This window comes from Artibeus jamaicensis, unplaced genomic scaffold (genome assembly GCF_021234435.1).
Source record: "Artibeus jamaicensis isolate MK-2021 breed Jamaican fruit bat unplaced genomic scaffold, CSHL_Jam_final contig_402, whole genome shotgun sequence".
Taxonomy (NCBI): domain Eukaryota; kingdom Metazoa; phylum Chordata; class Mammalia; order Chiroptera; family Phyllostomidae; genus Artibeus; species Artibeus jamaicensis.
Window position 1 is genome coordinate 8,501,296 of NW_026521818.1, and position 18,471 is coordinate 8,519,766.

Genomic DNA, 18,471 nt, shown 5'->3' on the forward strand with positions numbered 1-18,471 from the left:
CCCTAATGATCACTTCCATAAGAATTAAAGCTAATAATTTAATGCCCAAAATAACGTTACATAAAAATTAGCTCCAAAATATTCAGCTACACATCTTTCCATAAATAATTTGCTTCCATTTTCCATATAGACATATGAAGAATTCCTGCAATAAAGATTTCAATGATTACACTTGACTTAATTCTAACTTTTATTAAAAAGGAAAGACATCGAGAATGATTTATATACAACTATACAACGTTTTAAACAGCTTTCCTATTCCTGCTAAAGCCTTTTATGTAAACTGTCTACATAGTATGTGCTTTCCCAGGCTTGAGACTATCGAACTTCACTTCACATGTGACCTCAGCAGTTTTATTGCACCAGGATCCACGTAACATGTTGTAAAGTGCTCCTCACTGGTGGAGAGTAGCCAAGCCTACTCCGTACTGAATTCCCCACGGTACTTTCTATTTGGGTTTTGTGAATGCAGTGCCGGGTAGAGGACTAACTGTGTGCTACTGACCTGAATAAGAGATTTCTATTAAAAACGTATAGTTAAAAAAAAAGGCCTAAGAGCGTTTGTTGTCTATCAATGTGCCAAAAGCGTTCCTAATGATGAGGGCTAAAATGTGTGAGTCCAGTTGCTACCATTTTATCTTAAAAAAACCAACAGGTCTAAAAACGACCTAAGAAAAAACATGTCACAAAAATGAACATAAGCCCTGGATGGAGTAGCTCAGAGGACTGAACGCAGGCTGTGAACCAAAGGATCACAGGTTCGATTCCCAGTCAGGGCACATGCCTGGGTTGTGGGCCAGGTCCCCAGTGGGGGCCACGTGAGAGGCAACCACACACTGATGTTTCTCTCTCCCTCTCTCTCCCCCCCTCCTGTCCCCTCTCTAAAAATAAATACATAAAATCTTTTAAAAAATGAACATAAAATTTAGATAAAAGGAATTCTTTACATTAAGAAACACAGTCATGATTTTAGTTATTGCTTTTAAGTAATTAAATTTGTACTTTTACTTATTATTTCCAATGCTCATTACCAATCAATGAGCCGCAGAAAATGCCACACAGCTGACCAGTTAGTCATTCCACATTTTATAATATATTTAATTACACTAAAAATAGATCATGAACTTTTAAAAAATGTAAACATAAACCAGGAAAATCAAATATGTAATATGTGTGCAAAAAAAATGAAAATCTTAAGACGGGATAAAAAAACATGACAAATATCAATGTATCTCCACTAATAGTTCTGAAAAACAATTAAGTGCAAATATTTTCATAAAGCAACTAAGAAAACCTAAAGACAAGTTTTTCTGAAAAAATAAAATAAGCTCTGGCTGGTGTAGCTCAGTGGATTGAGCACGGGCTTGCGAACCAGACAATCACGGTTCGATTCCCAATCAGGGCACATACTGGGGTTGCAGGCCAGTTCCCTGCAGGCCAGTTCCCAGCAGGGGATGCATGAAAGGCAACCATACATTGATGTTTCTCTCCCTCTCTCCTTCCCTTCCCCTCTAAAGATAAATAAATAAAATCTAAAAAAAAATAAAGTAAAATGAAGAGCTTAATGTGTTTACCACTAACTTTGTGTTTCCTGCAAGAAGGGACATCACAGCTAAGAAAATGCTTTTAAATGTCTTCAAGAATACAGTTTGTGTTAAAAAAAAAAAAAAAGAAAAGAAAAAGAACAGCAGTGCTTACTTTCCAGGCAATATATTCTTAATATTTGTTACACATCTCAAAATACATAATTTTCCATTTAAATATATTACCATTTCTATGGCCTTTTTCCTTATCTGTACCTTTCTTTCCCTTTCAAAAACAAATACAAGACACAACGCTTAGTACTAATTTCTATCCATAAGGCATTTATAAAACATCTTAGGAATAAACATGATATAAAAATGAAAAACCAACCACAAAAGCTTAATAAATACATTTGTATGCATTCCCCCCACAAAAGGAACGTAACCATCAACAACACCAGCTAACACAAATAAATTAGGTTTCCTGTTCACAAAAAAGAAAGACACACCCGCGTTAACTGTTTGGGAAAGGCAGAAAGAAAAGCGACATGGAAGAGGTAAGGCCGTGTAGAGGTTTTCTGTCTCTGAAGAAGAAACACACAAAAGACAAGTGTGGCGACAGAATACTCAGATGATATGTAATTAGTTACAGAGGTTAACACCAAGGCATTATTTTGCTTACATTTTCCACGCTAAGTCACATCAGATGCTTAAACTACATGTCCTTTTGGTATTCTAGATATTTTGCTGTGATGAGTTCTTCAAGTTGAATTCCTCCACTGCCCATTAACGCAAACGCTGGGTACATGGTGTGCGAACAGTCCACCTGGCGCTCGTAAAGGCATTTCATGTGATCCATGTCGTAGAAGCTCACCTTGCCTTTATCGTAGTCCAGGAAAACCCCTATACTTGTTGGCATGGGAAGAACTCTATTTTCGGGTTCATTAGAAGAAGTAGGTGACTTGGGTATAAAAAATTTCTTCATGCCTATAGTAACTAATGTAAAGGGTTGTGAAGAATCGAAAGAGGCATCTTCACTTCCACTGTCATGCCCACTGTCTTGCTCATACCTAAAACACAACACACAAAGCAGAATCTTATCTGTAGCATTATCCACAGGCCTTTGAGCATCTTTGAAACATTTTACAAGACAATATACACTGATTTAAAATGAAAATAAATTCTATGGCAAAAACTTTCTATTAAAAATAAAAACATAAGGGTTACTTACACATTGCCATTCAGAATTATACCAACACACTTGTCCCAAACTCTGTCTTAAAACATCACCCACTTTTACCTAGATATATACACCGATGAGACCCTAAGAAATAACTCTGGCCTATCAAAAATAAAGCAGGAAGACAAGGACTGAAGGACCTGTCAAAGATTTAATATTTATAGCACAAAATCATGTGTAAGAAAATACAGAACCAAGATGTGTGCCCTGAGCCAAGGAATTACAAACTAAATAAATAGCCCTGGCCAGGTGGCTCAGTTGGTTGAAGCATCGTCCCGTACACAAAAGGGCTGTAGGTTCGATCCCTGGTCGGGGCACATATGGGAGGCAACCAATCCATGTCTCTCTCTCTGTCTCTCTCTCCCCCGCCTCCAATCTCTAAAATCAACAAATATACCCTTGGATGAGAATTAAAAATAACGAGTAGGCACTGCATAATAATAGAGAAGAAAAAAGCATGTTTCATTCTCCTCCAAATAACTCTATTTCCCAATTGAAATTTCTACCAGATCTACAATGTTAGCAAGTATTATGATGGTTTTTTTCCCAGTAACATAAAGCAGTACCAGCTTATAGAAAATTTTTATATCAAGTTCCTTCCGCTTTTTCTATGCAGTTTCTTTTTATATATTTGTGATCATATGACATCAGCCATTTTTAGTCTTTTTTACTCCTAACATTCCTCATGTTACACACTTTTTAAGTATGATTAATACTAATACTAACATTCTGTCAGATAGTGGACATGCCATTATGTTTAACCATTTCTCCAATATGATTTTCATTGTTCCATCAATTTCCCAGCTTTGAGCAAACATTTTTCCTCTCATTCAGATTAACCTGACATTCTGTTCATGTAAGTGGTCAAAAATTGTTTGTCTGAGCTGGTTCACCTTATACCATCTACAAAGATTAAACCGATCTCCATTAAACAGTCAATCTGTTAGGAAATTGAAATTCTTTGCTGTGCAAACATATCTGCCAGGACCTAACTATGTAAAGCACGGATGGGACGTTTAAAGAGGCTGTGTCCCAAAACAAAAGAACAACATGTATCCGTGGGGAAGTGTGGCGATTAGAGCCATGTCACTGTATACACACGTGGGTGACTTTTATCACATGACTAAGGTAAGTGATAAGACTTCCAAAATTTAAAACTGCCAAGCCATAGCACAATCAAGAGGTATCCAAAACAGACTTATTTATTCTCGGCATCATAAGTTAACTGCTACATCTCATCATTTCCCTGTGTCAATAAAGAAACCTGACTCATTTTCTCAGCCAACTGCATAAACATAGCCCAAACTCCTGGATCTAAGAAATGTACTGAAAATGTAATAAGTAAATTTTCAACCTTACCTTGCTGAGTAAGCACATTTACTTTTAAAATAATTATAGTTCTAGGTCAATAAAAAGATGTACCTTGGACTGACGGCATCCCGGGGAGAACGGAGCCATTCTTGTAGTTTGTCACTGGAAGCAACTCCCGCTTTCACCAGGTACGAATATGGTTCCACACGAAAGGCCCAAAAGTGCTTCCCTTTCGTAATTCCAACATCTCCAATGATGTAGTCTAAACTCGTGTAACAACCCACTTGGATTCGTTCTGCGGCAAGCAGAAGATTAAATCCAGCTCTACTCTCTACACGGTCTCTCTTCAAGCTCAGCGCGAGGTGTTCATTATTATAGCCACATTTTTCATCAAAGAGGAAACTGAAAACTATAAATAAAACTTCAAATTAGTCTGAGAAATATTTATTAGCAGTTTTATAATTTACGGCTTTTCTGATAGAAATGACTGAAAAGAAGTAAGATGTATCACACTACTCAGGACCAAACTATGACAAACCAAAACCCCAACTTAGAAATAACTTCCAATAAACTCTCCATACCTGAAAATCTTAAGAAACCTCAAAGGCAGAAAAAAATATTTTAAATAGGAGAAAATGTATGAATGTGATTCTTTTGCAATAGATATAGCAAATCTATCCTAAATATTTCATACTACTGTATCTGTCTTTTATCCCTAAAATAAAAGGGTAAACATTTTCATATTTTCTTAAATGTTCACTCCAAATTTTATAAATTTGAAAAAGAACAGCCATTTTAATAACATCTTTCCCTTATTCCTCAATATGGCAGACATGACAGTGTGCAGTGCAAAAAAGAAGGCACAGGCTTTCTGTTCGGAGACATGGGCGTGAACCTCCCCTCCAGCACTGCATTACAGTCCAACCTAAACTTTAATGTCCTCGACTAGAGACTGGAGATGACACCACTTTTTATAAGTCTCTATCAACTCAAATCCATTAATGTAGCACTGGCTGCCTGCCCAAAACCTGGGGATGACCCAAATGTCCATCAACAGATGAACAGATAAAGAAAACGTGGTATATACATATGCAATGGAATATTAATCAGCCTAAAAAAGGAAGAAAATTCTGATACATGCTACATACAACATGAATGAACCTTGAAATTGGACAGTCACAAAAGGATTATATGAATCTACTTATGTGAGATACCTAGAATGGGCAAATTCATAGAGGCAGGGGAGGGAGAACAGGAGTTACCATTTAATGGCCACGCCTTCAGTTTGGAAAAAAATGAAAAATTCTGGAGATGTGAGTGGTGGCAGTTGCACAAAACTGTCAGTGTGTTAGTGCACCTGAGGCTGCTGCTGACTGTGCACCACTGGGGTGTACCCACAAACCTTACAGAATGACGTCAGTTGTATTTGAAAAAATTTTTAAACCACTTTAAAATTGTTAAAATGGTAAATTTTAACTTCACTATGCCACATTTTCTGAAACTGTCTTCCAGCTAAAACCATTCCCGTATGTAGCTGACCACTCTTCCTGGCAATGCCTGTTGTCCCAACATGGTAGGTCACACTTCCTTTCGATCTCAAAAGCCTCCAGTTTGCAAAATAAATTTAAATGGGCACCCTATTCATAATGGCTTCTCCTGGAGAAAAGGAAGACAACTTTTAACACTTCCTTTCTGCCTTCCCCTCCACTATGTTACTGAAACAGCAGCTATTTCAGGTTTCTATTTTTTTCTACTTTTGGTCAGAGACTGGAAAAGACAGCTGAAGCTGCATAAACTATAAAATACTTATTTATTTCCTGCAAATCCATCTTAAAACTCTCTATTGGATTTTATTAGAATTCAGGAAAACTAATTTTAACTAACCCTATTTATTTGCATCCTAATTTTTTTTTAATTCACCACAATGTGTATGGAAAGTAACTAGTGCATATGTACACTCTGAAGAAAAAGAGGAAGAGAGACTACACAAAATATGGATACAGAAGCCACTAAAAATGGGCAGAGGCAATGCAGTCCAAAGATCAGCTGACGGAAACTCCAAAACAATAACCAACAAGGAAAAACATTTTCCTGCAAAAACTGCAACAAGCGCAACCTGGTCTAAGTGTCTCTTGTCCGTGTGGATGTTGTCATGAACATCAGCTAAACTGTACATCACTCCCATTCTGTAACAATCCAAAGACTCTCTACAGGTACTATCGGTGGGTTTGAACTTGAAACAGGGAGGGGAGGATGCTGGGCAAGAGGAGATCTAGGACGGAAAGGAAGCCGCACACACCTGGTTCTAACATGTCCTCACGTGCTGGGAATCTGCACTGGAAAATTCAGACAAGTCTAAATCAGTGTAAATCAAAATTCTACTTCACATTATACCAACAAATCTTTAAATATCTATCTAGATAGCATGTTCCAGAGATTTCTATAAGCTAATAAAAAACATAGACTTATACTATTTAAAACTTATAAGGTAGCATTTGTGCTATTTTAATCCCAAATTAATAGCCTTGCTTCCTCAAATGTCTTCATGTTTTTCTTTATTTGATATCAGTCAAAAATCTAATACTCTCCTCCTCAGCCTACATGGCAAAATTCACGTAATCAGTCTATTTCTAAATCACTGCTGGTCTTCACAGACACGGACGTGGTCCAACTCCACGCTTTTGTTATTCCCAGTGGTCGCAGTACCTGGAGCCGGAGGAGTATGAAGAATCAATTCTCTGCTGCAAGGACTGCACACTGAACCCTTGTAGGCTCTTACTCGGAAAGCATATTTACAGTTACTCTCAAGTTCTGAAATAACTTTACTTGTGCCACAAACTTCTATCTCATTCCAAGACAGCATTTCTTCATCTCTATTAATCTTCCGATACTCGAGGACATAGCTATCGGCTCTGTCCTTTTCTGGATGGTGCCAATTTATAAAAGCATTGTTATAAGCTTTGCTCTGTTCCTCATTGATCTCTGGCACATCTATGCCTGAAAAAAATATGACATAGTAAACAATGTTAAAATATCATTAAAGAACATATCTTTTTCCTTAATGAAAATGATGTGCTGACAATACTTAAATCATTTCTGTACTGTCCAATTTTCTAAATTTATAATTGTGCGTGTGAGAAAAAGAACGATTCCCGCGCAGGCGACAACAGGAATAGATGCTGCAGACGGGCCGAGTGAAATGAGCCAGACATAGAAAGACGAATGCCAACTGCATGATTGAGGTATCTAAAAAAGTCAAGTTCATAAAGTCAAAGGCTGGAATGCTGGTTACCAGGGGCTGGGGGAAGGGATAAATGGGCAGTTTTTAATCAACAGGCATGAGGTTCCAGTTAAGCAGATGAATAAGCTCTGAGGATCTGGAGCACAGCCCAGGGCCTGGCCAACCACTGTACTGCACACTTGACACCTGCTAAAAGGAAACATTCTCATAGCAAGTGTTCATAACACAAAATTTTTAAAAAATTATAAAACAAAGATTAAAAAGGCATGTTTATATTTATAACTGAAAAGAGAATGAAAAGAAGACAAAACTTCAAAGACTCAAATTCTGCAACCCAATAAGTAAAAATTTTAATTGTATGCCATCAATTTCCACCTATTTATTGATTAATAGTCCTCAACTTTGTGTCCTCCTATAAACAATTATTTTAATAAATATTTTTAAATCCAAGTTTGGTGAATATAGCAAAAAACCTCACTGAAACATTACACAATTTTCTTTCATATTTTCTTCCCCGAGTTGCAAAGCAATTTAAATAAAATTTTCTTGGTAAAAAAACTGGTTTTTGTAAGAAAATTAGAGAGCATATAAAACACGCAAAGATAAGTAACTCAAAGATAATCACTACAATGACTTTGTATAGACCCTGCTGGTATTTTTCTGACAGTGGCATTCCACTGAATGGATGTATGGGCATTAACTGTCTGCAAAAACATGCTTCTGTTAAATTGTTAAAATACATCACAGCTAAATCTTTGTGCATACCCATAATCCTTTCCACAGAATAAATTCCAATAAGTTTAACTATTTGGGTCATATGGTTTAAGTAAGCTATAAAAGTTACACACACACATTTTTATCAAATCACAGAGAAGTGTATGAAACGGACAAGTAGGAGTCCCCTCCTCCCCTTATCCCCCAGCTCTAGGCAGCAATGGATAAGCATGTCTGGGTATGGTGCATTTATGCAACCACAATGAGATCTAAAAAGTCATCTGAAATATACCCTAAAGTGAAAAGAGAGAAAACACTATTTACAAAATAACATGACTAGTATGACCCACCAGACAGCCCTTCCTTTTTCTGAAACAAATCTTACTAAAAAAATATGCATGCAAGAAAAAATGAGGAGCCATCCACCAGTCAGAAGCTGGGTGCTGACTTCCCACTGCCACACACTGGGTAACCCAAGATCACTGAGCTCCCACCTCATCTTTCCAAGCAGTTTTGGGATCTCCTGGGGAGGAAGGGCCTTGTACTACAAAGTAAATTAGCGTACATGAAAACAACCACCTTCTGGGAAAAGAGGGGGTACAGGATATGAAATAGAATCAGCATTTGAAAGAGTAACAAGTACCTATCTGGAAAAGCAAGACAGTCGTAATACACAAGGTAAGTATATCTCTGAAAGGAGATTCAGGTGTAGATTGGAAAAGAAAGGCAGGCACGGTGATAATCCTTCAGCGTCTTTAACTTTTAAAAAGGCAAATTTTCTTTAATTAAATATACAAATGCACACATGTATACCTGTATAGTAATTAGATAAAGTACGCCCTTCTAAGGACTGAAATTGTTCACCATCACTAGAAGAGAAATCTAAAGGGGATGAAAAGGTCAGGAAAAAAGAGGAAAGGAAGAAGTCCCTGCTGGGGAGCAGCAAAACACAAACATAAGCAAGTCTTACGGGCTGAACTGTGCCCCCCCAAAAAACTTCATGTGAAGTTCTGACCTGCAGCACCTCAGAGTGTGACTTTACTGGAGAGAGGGTGTTTAAAAAGGTAATTAAGTTACAATGAGGTCACTAGAGTGGGCCCTAACCCAATACGATTAATATATCTGGTGTCCTGGTAAAAAATCTGGACGCAAATGCGCAGAGAGAAGACCAAGTGAAGACACAGGAAAATGACCATCTGCGAGCCCAACCAGGAGACCTCGGAAGAAACCAAGCGTGTTATCACTTTGATCTCAGACTGCTAGCCTCCAGAATTGTAAGGAAACTAATTTCTGCTGTTTAAGGCACCCACTCTAGATCATTCATTCTGGCAGCCCTAGCAAGCTCACAGAGCAAGGTAAACAGTTAATCATCTTAGAGTCACTCTGAGCCTGGGTATGGCTAGGTTTCTGCCCCAGAGAAACACACATACAACCACTGTAGAAGATGTTCAATACACCGTTGTTTAAAATATGAGACAAAACAGAAACAACTGTCTCTCAGTAAAGAATTATATAATGAAATAATATAAAGTTCAAATATAGCTTTAAAACAGAACTTTGTGTATGATCAAATATTTCTGTTAATTTTTTCAAAAAGCAACTCACAAAAAGGAAACATATAATTCCATGCCATTTACAATAATGTTTAAAAATGCAAACCAAGAGACTACAGTTTTGTGTACAAAATCAGTTTTAAAAATATAAATACAATACAGTTTTTAAGATACCAGGGTTCGAGGCAACTGAGATTCTGCTTCATAATGTCCAGTTGAAGAGAATTTGTTTTTTCTACAATGCAAACTCGGACTAAGAGAGTGTGGTTTTTGCCTTTATTAAAACTCACCACTAGAGAAAAAGGACAATTCTCCAAGAACTTCTATTTGTTTAGATGTATCAACAACATAGTCTTCAAAAGAAGTCTGAGCCGCAGGTCTAAAGCTTTTCAAAGATTCCGTAGCTTTCTGGATTCTGTATTCAAACAGATACATTTTATGTAACAATGATTTGGTAAACAGGCAAATTAGACTAAGTGTCTTCAATGTGATTAACAAAAGGAAACCACTCAACATTAACCGTGCTTCACGTAACAACTAACTTCACTGTGAACAAACCACTCAGTGCTACTGTGGAATTCACAGCAGCATTTCATGGCGCGGCTGAGGAGATTCTAGTTAAAAGGAAAATACCTGAGGTGGAGTTGTTTGGCCGTCTGTACGAAGCAAGACTGATCCGTCTCCTTAAGCACTTCTTGGGCATATCCCACGAGTCCATTGTTCTCTAGAAGCCCCTGATATTCTTCCACTTGAGTCTGAAATTTGTCTAATCTGAGTTTCTTTGAAGCATCGATTGCTTTCAAAACAGATGATTTCCTCTCTTCTAGAATTTCAAAGAGCTTTTCAAAATGTGTGATTGCTTCTTCTTTAGCCCTCTCTCCATTACACTATATAAAACAAGCAAAGCATGACCAACGTCTTTTCACAAAATAACCAAATTCCATAAAACAACCTCAAACAATGTAAAGAAAATACACTGTGTGTGATTCTGAAATTTGGCATCAAGGACTGATTAGTAATCTTTATTTAGACATACACTGTAGTTTTATAATATTGTACCTTCCTAAAACTTTTAATTGCCAAAGTTCAGCAATAAACAATATTTAAAATAAGAAAATAACCTTCAATTTGTATACAAAGAAAATTGAGGTATAAATTAACTGATTTAACTAAAGACATGGGAAAAGACAATTCTGGAGATGGTAATTGATTTCTAATTAAAGAAAAAAATTTTCACCATTTCTACCCCATTCCGATTTTTTTAAAGAAAGTAAACTAGAGCCATGAAACTCAGTAAAAGGACACCCTTCACTAAGATATAAGAATGTAACTCTTCAAATTAATATAAGTTAATAGTAATTAAATCCTATGTGGCTTTATGCAAATTATTTAAATTCTTTATGCTTGAGTTTTTCTCTTTTGAAAACCGGAAATAAGTTTATTTTTTGAAGACAGAAAAAGATTTATTTACATAAAATGCTCACCACAATGTCACATACTCTCAATAATTATACATTACTTTCACTGTACAACATAAGTATTCCTCCACTTTGTCAAAAAAAAAATCCTATCTGTAGTAAGCACCACAAATGTAGTAATAAACATTTTTCATGTCAGTAAAATCAGAGATAAACCTGACTTTGAAACTAAGACCATCACAGCTCTCATAAGCACTCATCCTAACAGGCCTTCAGCAGCGGCCAACAGGAGAAAGTCTCCAAGGATATTCTTAAAGGCTGACAATATATTACAGAAATGCATTCTGCATGTGCCAATGACTGCTGGCCAACATTCACTGCAACGCGAGAAAAAATTTTCCAGATCCCCTTCTCTGTTTCCTAACAGCAACAGCCACATTATTTTTAACTGGGTGTGATGGGAGAAGATGGAGGGCGGTGACACTTGGGTGGTATCTCACTGACCGATTAAGCCATTAAACCAGAAATGTCATTATGTACAGGTAAAAAGGATATTTTTTCTGGCTAAGTATAATTATAGATTAAAAGACAGTATCACGATCATCACTAAGTCAAAGTCAAGAAGAGAGACAAATTCTCTAGTGTTGAAAATCCTTACTGATAAAGCTACGAATGCTGCTTAGGTCAAAGGTACAACAAGAAACTAAACGATTTCTCCAGGATCCCATGGCATCAGTGTCTACATGAATACTGGATGCCTGAGTTCCTCGGTTTTCAACCTGCCAAAGAAAAACTCCAAAACATTTCCCCTATTTCAGAAGGGCAGCATGCCTGAGAACCAAGAGTAGAACCAACCTGAAACAACCTAGATTATTAAATCTCGGACCCAGGTGGTAACTTGCTGTGTGTTGAGTGATTATACCAATCAGAAAAAAATATAAGAAGAATATTCCATTTTAAATTACATGGAAAAGCAACTTATTTAGGGTAGTGAATAGAATGATAAAATATTAGAAAAAGAATATTAAAAACAAAAAAGCAATACTGGCAGTTTAGTGCTAATTCACATAACTTCTCAATAATTTTAACCCATTTTTGAAAATTTTTTCAAGAAATAACAGTCTCATACCAGTCAGGATATTTTTATATTGAATAATAACTTCTAAAGTGATCAGGAGTTAATGGTTCTTCAATTTATTTCACAAAGACAAAAGAAACAGCCATTAAATCAGTGAAAGATATTTGTAATTTTAAAATAACCCAATCCTGTCCTCTTTACTGTATTTTTTAAATGTTATCAATTCTTCTATATTTTTGTTGAAATATACAAACAGGAAAATGTAGGTCAGTGTAGAGATTAATGAATCTTTGCAAACACACCCATGTAACCAGCATCCAGATGAAATAAACAACCATTACCAACATCCCAGACGCCACCCTTACTACTCTCCAAGGCACTAATCCTCACCGTCTTCAACAACTTCTAACCCGAATTCTAACAATATATTCCAGTTTCACCATTTTAGGTACTTTTTATAAATGGAATCACATAGAATATACTCCTTTTATCTGGCATCTTGCAATATAATTGCAATACTTACCTACACTGTTGCACATAGCTACAGATCACTTACTGTGGCTTATATTCCACTACTGATGAACACTGGGTAGTTTCCACTTTGCGGCTGTTACAAATAACGCAGCTACAAACATTCTAATACATGTCTTTTAATGAACGTAAGTCAGGTATATATACTTAGGGATATCTGTAATATTAAATAAATTTGTCCTATTTTAAATAAAATAGGACTAAATAAAAATGTCCTATCCACAGACAGTTCATTTTTCAAACATGACCTGTTAATTTTTGTAATATACAGATAATTGCAAAAGCTGTCATTTCCCATACATTACCCATACATTACTACCTTTGAGACATTAACTGCCACATAAAGAGCTAATCACTCCTTCCTCTGCCATAGCACTAATCACATGGCATTGTAATTTATATTTCACATTTGTTTTCCTAGTCCCAGAAAAGCAGAACGGAAATCTAATTTTGTATTCCCGGCTCATATGCTGCCCCCCAAATTTTATAAATTAAAAAATAGTTATCTAGATGAAAATGCAAACCAGTTTTTCACTTACCTCTGTCTCTTTCATTAACAAGTTTAGTTCAGAAATTTGCCTCTTCACCTGGCTCTCCTTGCCAATAAGGTAATCAATATCCTTTGAAAGCTTTTCCTGTTGGAACATATTAGTAATACAAATAAACAAATAGAAGTTTAACACAGCCCTTTCAAAATCTTGGTTTTTTACACAGTACTTCTTTAGGCTACGATGAACAGACTATGATGATTATAGTTATTAACACAGGGTAAATAGTTTACGGCCTTTAGCACAGAGACCCAGGTATATATAAGATATTAGAAGCAGGCTGTAAAAAAGAGCAATGTAGTAATGTTCAGATTAGTCAAAATTCCTAATACACAAACAGTACATCTTTGATAGCTCTTACCACTCCTGCAACCCTGCCCCCTAAGGCTTCTATTCTAAGCAAAGGGAAGAGCAGCGGTTGAAACCATGCGGGCTGGCCAGTCTTCATCCTTCACTTACGCACATCCCCCACCCACACCCACCCCACACACAGCAGCCAAAGGCCCTTCCAAAACAATCCCCAACACCCATCTCAGCCCAGGTATTCCTTAAATAATTATATAATACATAATACTGCAAATACAGATTTATAAAAAAATAGAGCTCACTATGCTTCCAGAGCTTACTTGTTTATAACAAGTAAATTTTGAAATTAGTATAGTTTATCATAGATATGACATCATAGGTTTTGGTGAGATCCCCACTCCATCCCAGAAAAATATACTATGTATATGCCTACAGTACATTAAAAAACAATACAAGGCAAAAAATTCTGAAGCACCATGGTACAAAGTTAAAACAGACAAATGTATTCAATCTAAATAAGAATAAGAACATTCAGAAAACACTTTCCAAGCACTACAGCATTTATAGGATCTGAGCGTTTCTTGGTCACTGATGAAGACATGAATAAGTGAACAAGAAAAGAAGAGGGACAGAGACCCAAACTATTAGGAATTGAGACGTTGGTGTACACATTTCATCTTCCCATTTTTTTACTCAGACCATGTAACAGGGTGAGAGAGTGCAGACAGAGATCAAAGTGGCAGGTCTCTGACAGAAACCATCTTTAATTCTTTGGAGCAGCCCAAAGTCAGACACAGCAAGTTTTCTTGATCGCTCACCGGACCAACAGAGGAAGAACCATCAGGTATGGGGAAGAGATTTCTGAGGACTAAAGGCAACATGGGACCAAGAAAGAAACTAGGGTGTTGCGAACAGGAAGAGACAGAAAATCCTGTGTCCTAACCCAGCAATTTATAAAGTTCACTGAGTACAAACTTCACAGTCAGTAACTGAACGGGAACCTCCTCACTGTGGTTCCTCCCACGTGTCCCTGTCCAGCCCATGCTAGGTAGGACCAGAGGTATCGGGTGCAGATGGTGGCACTCTATTTAGCTACAGAAGCAAGGAGAAGAAGTAGGCCATTTACAGTGAAGTAGGTCTTGTTTCTAACATAGCTTAACTTAGAAATACAAGGGAGGCCAGAGAAGAGATGAAGGAATTCAGAAATACAGTCTAAGGTCCAAGAGCACTGGGGTCACTCAGAGAGCTGCAACACTCAAAGTCTTTGGCCAGTGACAGCCTTATCAGAGCCCAAAGTGAGTTAAAGAAAGAAATTAATAAACAGAGCAGAAATAAGCAAAATAAACTTCTGAAACCCAATACATAAGATCAATGAAACAAGAACTTTTTTCTGAAAGTTCCAGTCTTCTCTGCCCCCTCAGACCCAGGCAGTCTGTGTTAAGACTAGATCTATTTTAACCAAGAAGCATGTCCGCTTACTCACAGGCCTCCAAAAAGTATAAGCACCAGGAACTAAGGATAAAGTAAAACGTAAAAACGAAACTAAGGCTCCCAAGAAATTCATGTAGTAGGGGAAGCAGTTTTAGATCCTTTAGATGCATCAGAGCCACAGTTCTCTGGGAACTGATCAGAGGCTGACTGCTCAATGACCCCAAAATTGCTCAAAAGCGTCCCTCTGGAGCCACGGTTCTCAAGCGCGGTGTGCGTCAGTCTCTGAGAACTAATAAGGTGTGCAGAGGCCTGGGCTCTTTGAAGTGGGAGAGGACTTGACGTCCATAGTTTCACCAAGTGCTCCAGGCGATTTTATTGCCCACCAAAGTTTGAGAACCAGCGCCTCCCTCTTTTAATCAGGCCCTGGGTCAAAGGTACCCAAAGAAACATTAGCGTCAACAAAACAAAGGAGAAGGAAGGAAGAATGAGAATTTCATTCAATAATTTCTCCAAATACCTTCTACGTGAACAGGCTGGGAGAATAATATATAACCCGCGTGGCCCCTTGTGCTCATGAGTTACATAATTTTAAAGGTGATATCAGCTTTGCTATATGGCTGAAATGTTCAGAATAAAGTGTTGGGAAGAAAAGTTATATAATGATACACTTAAGTCAAGCATCCAGTTATGTCAGCAAACATGGCAATACTGTTCACGATGAATTTCACATACCCCAAAGTACAGAAGCTACATTACTTTCTCATTCAGTGGGGACTATTATAGGGATGTCTACATTTTCTACTTTGCTAGGTCCTACTTTCTAATCGTTTGTCTAAAATCATAAATCCAGATGAAATAACAGTACCTGAAGAGGATTCTTAACTCCCTTCTAGAAATTTATAGAAATGAAGGAAAATAAAACTAGGAAAAAGTCCTTAAGAAATATTCCTCCATAAAATGTCAACTGCTATAAATATAATTATAGAGTAGACGACTGAGATGAGCTAACAACCAACTCTCCTTAATGGGAAACTGCACAGTCGTGTGTAAGAAGTTGAAAAAAAATCCTAGAAAATCCACTGACACCCAAAGTAGGAGAGGCGTGGGCTTGAGGTGCAGCCAGACTGACGGAAAGACAGGAACACTCAGCTGCAGCCCCCTTTTTGTGGTAAAACAGAAATCCACAGCCTTAGCAGTACAAGGTGGTCAGAGGGAAGAGTACACAGGGTTCCCAATGGAGGGAGGTGGGAAGAAGTCTGAATCCGTCCCTCTCCCAGAAGAGCAGGTCAGCGAACAAAGGTAAGCTATAAAAAAGATGAAACCACTGCATTTTGAGAGCTTAGTGCATATACCTCTATCGGGAGATTAACAGGAGAGATGACTATGTGGAAGAAAAAAGAAAATACAGGTGTCACCTAACAGAAGACAGTCGCAGGACTGACTCCTCTCAGTTATGAACTATTCAGGCCAGTTCACCCAAAAGTAATAGCACTTTGCAGAACTGAAAGGGCACCACCCACAAAACAACCTGGTAATAATTCTGAGGCCACACACTCTAGCAGTTTACCTGCATGAGAAGCCAGGTCAAACAAAGACACAGACAAGGGGCCTGGCCCCTGCTTCGACAAAATGAAGTAGCCTGTATCATGCAGCTTCCAGCTTAAAAACCTAAAACCAAGTGAAAAGGAGGAAGTTCTAAGGCAATCTGATTACTATTGTTGGAGGTTGGAAAATCCAATATGGAGTCTATTTTTTTTAAGTCTAAATATATATGAGAGAAATAACAATATGAAGAATAACTTCAGTGTATACTATTGTCAAAGATTTCACTCCAGGTAAAAATGTTTTTGGACAACTTCTATAAGATCAAACCAATACGCAACAAAAAAGGTGTCCAAGTTAAATTTAATTAGCAAACACTGGTACCACCCCGGGAGGGCATAATAGAGTAACTATGACTAGATTTTCTCTCCCACTGGAGAAAAATTTAAAAACCTATCAGAAAATATGCAAGAGCTCTGAAGACACTGGACATCAATAAAGAACTCTGAGAGATGATAAACAAGACCAGCCTGTGACTGCCCCTTGGCTTACTGTCTGGAGAAGGTTTCCAAGGCCAGGTACTAAAATGAACTCAAACAGAGCCAAGCCTCCAATGAGTTGAAACGATGAAGCAGTCAGGCAGGCCAGAGTTTGTAAAGCATGACTCCTAAGAACAGAGGGTACAGAAAGGAACTCCGGAGATGTGCAAGGGCTCCCCTTCCTTCTTCGGAGAGTGTTGATCAATCACAGTGGGAGAAAACCGCCAGAAGCCAGGGAAAGAATCACCCAAAGGTATTAGAGGGAATAATTCCAGGAGCTGACACAAGACTCGAAACAGCGCCTGTATCGCTTCTCAGCCTTTTGGCTAAGATCAAGTGAAATAGTGCCTGTTCAGTACCAGCCAGACTAAATTCACTGGACATTGGGAATAGTAAATGTTTTACATCAACAGTTTGGTTAAACTTAGCCCTAGAATTAAGTGTTGCTCTGTTCTGCCTAACAAAACTGAAAAGCAAGACCCAAAAGGAACCGTTTCTAAATAAGTAACTTAATCACATACCAGAAGAAAACTCAAGAATCTGTAGGATACAAAAATAATCCATTGCCCCAAAAGTACCTGGCAGCCAATCAAATACTGCCAGGCGTGAGAAACAGGGAATACAAATCAAAATGAGAAGAAATATCAGTCAAAACTGACCTAGTCATACCCTGGCTGGGTGGCTCAGCTGGTTGGAGAATACGTCAAAAAACGTTGTGGGTTTGATCCCTGGTCAGGGCACATACCTAGTTGAGGATTCGACCTGGGCAGAAGCGCATGTGGGAGGCGACTGGTTGATGCCTCTCTTTGATATCGATGTTTCTCTACCCCTCTCTTTCTCTCTCTCCCCCCTCCCCTCTCCCCTCCTTCCCTCTCTCTTTCAAATCCATAAACATAGCCTCAGGTGAGGATTAAAAAAATGACCTAGTAATGACCCAGATGACAGAAGTAATATACAACAAGAACAAAACAATGATACTTGTAATCCACATACTGAATGTAAAACATTGAGCATGACAGACGTAGAAAATGCAAAATATAAAACTGTAAACTGTATATATAAATGATAATTACATGTGTATCAGAAGTGCATATACATATTATTAAAGATAGAAAGAAAACAAAAATTTAAATTGGTGACAGATTTACGTATTGATTTAATTCCTTTTTAAAATATTGTTTAAAATAAAAAGTGAAACAAAAAGGTAGCATTATACCATTGCCCACTTTCCTGTTTTAAAAAGGCCAGATATAAAGTTAAAAGACAGGAAGTTACTCAGCTGTAGCCAGTGAGGATCCCACCAGAATAAACAAAATTCTATAGACAAGTAACAAGAATCGAGTGTCTGAAAATAGTTATTGTCCTTCAAAGTGTAACATTCCCACGCACACAATGTCACAGACACTGGGCTCACTGAGGATTGTAATGAAGTATCCTTCATCCCCGTGTCTTTCCTCAGAGTGCAGAACCAGCACGTTAGCATGACAGAAAAACCG

General features: G+C 37.6%; 1 protein-coding gene across 2 annotated transcripts in view; it reads right to left on the reverse strand.

Moving 5' to 3' along the window:
• Positions 1-216: 216 nt before the first annotated feature.
• TRIM36 (tripartite motif containing 36) overlaps positions 217-18,471 on the reverse strand; it is a 43,186-nt gene continuing 24,931 nt past the window's right edge. For both annotated transcript variants that reach the window (XM_037167067.2, XM_037167068.2), the window contains exons 5-10: positions 13,149-13,244; positions 10,216-10,469; positions 9,873-9,997; positions 6,781-7,071; positions 4,186-4,483; positions 217-2,593 (exon numbers count right to left, since the gene is read on the reverse strand). In XM_037167067.2, coding sequence (XP_037022962.2) covers positions 2,239-2,593; positions 4,186-4,483; positions 6,781-7,071; positions 9,873-9,997; positions 10,216-10,469; positions 13,149-13,244 — 1,419 coding nt within the window. In that variant the 3' untranslated portion in view covers positions 217-2,238. The remainder of the gene's footprint in view (positions 2,594-4,185; positions 4,484-6,780; positions 7,072-9,872; positions 9,998-10,215; positions 10,470-13,148; positions 13,245-18,471) is intronic.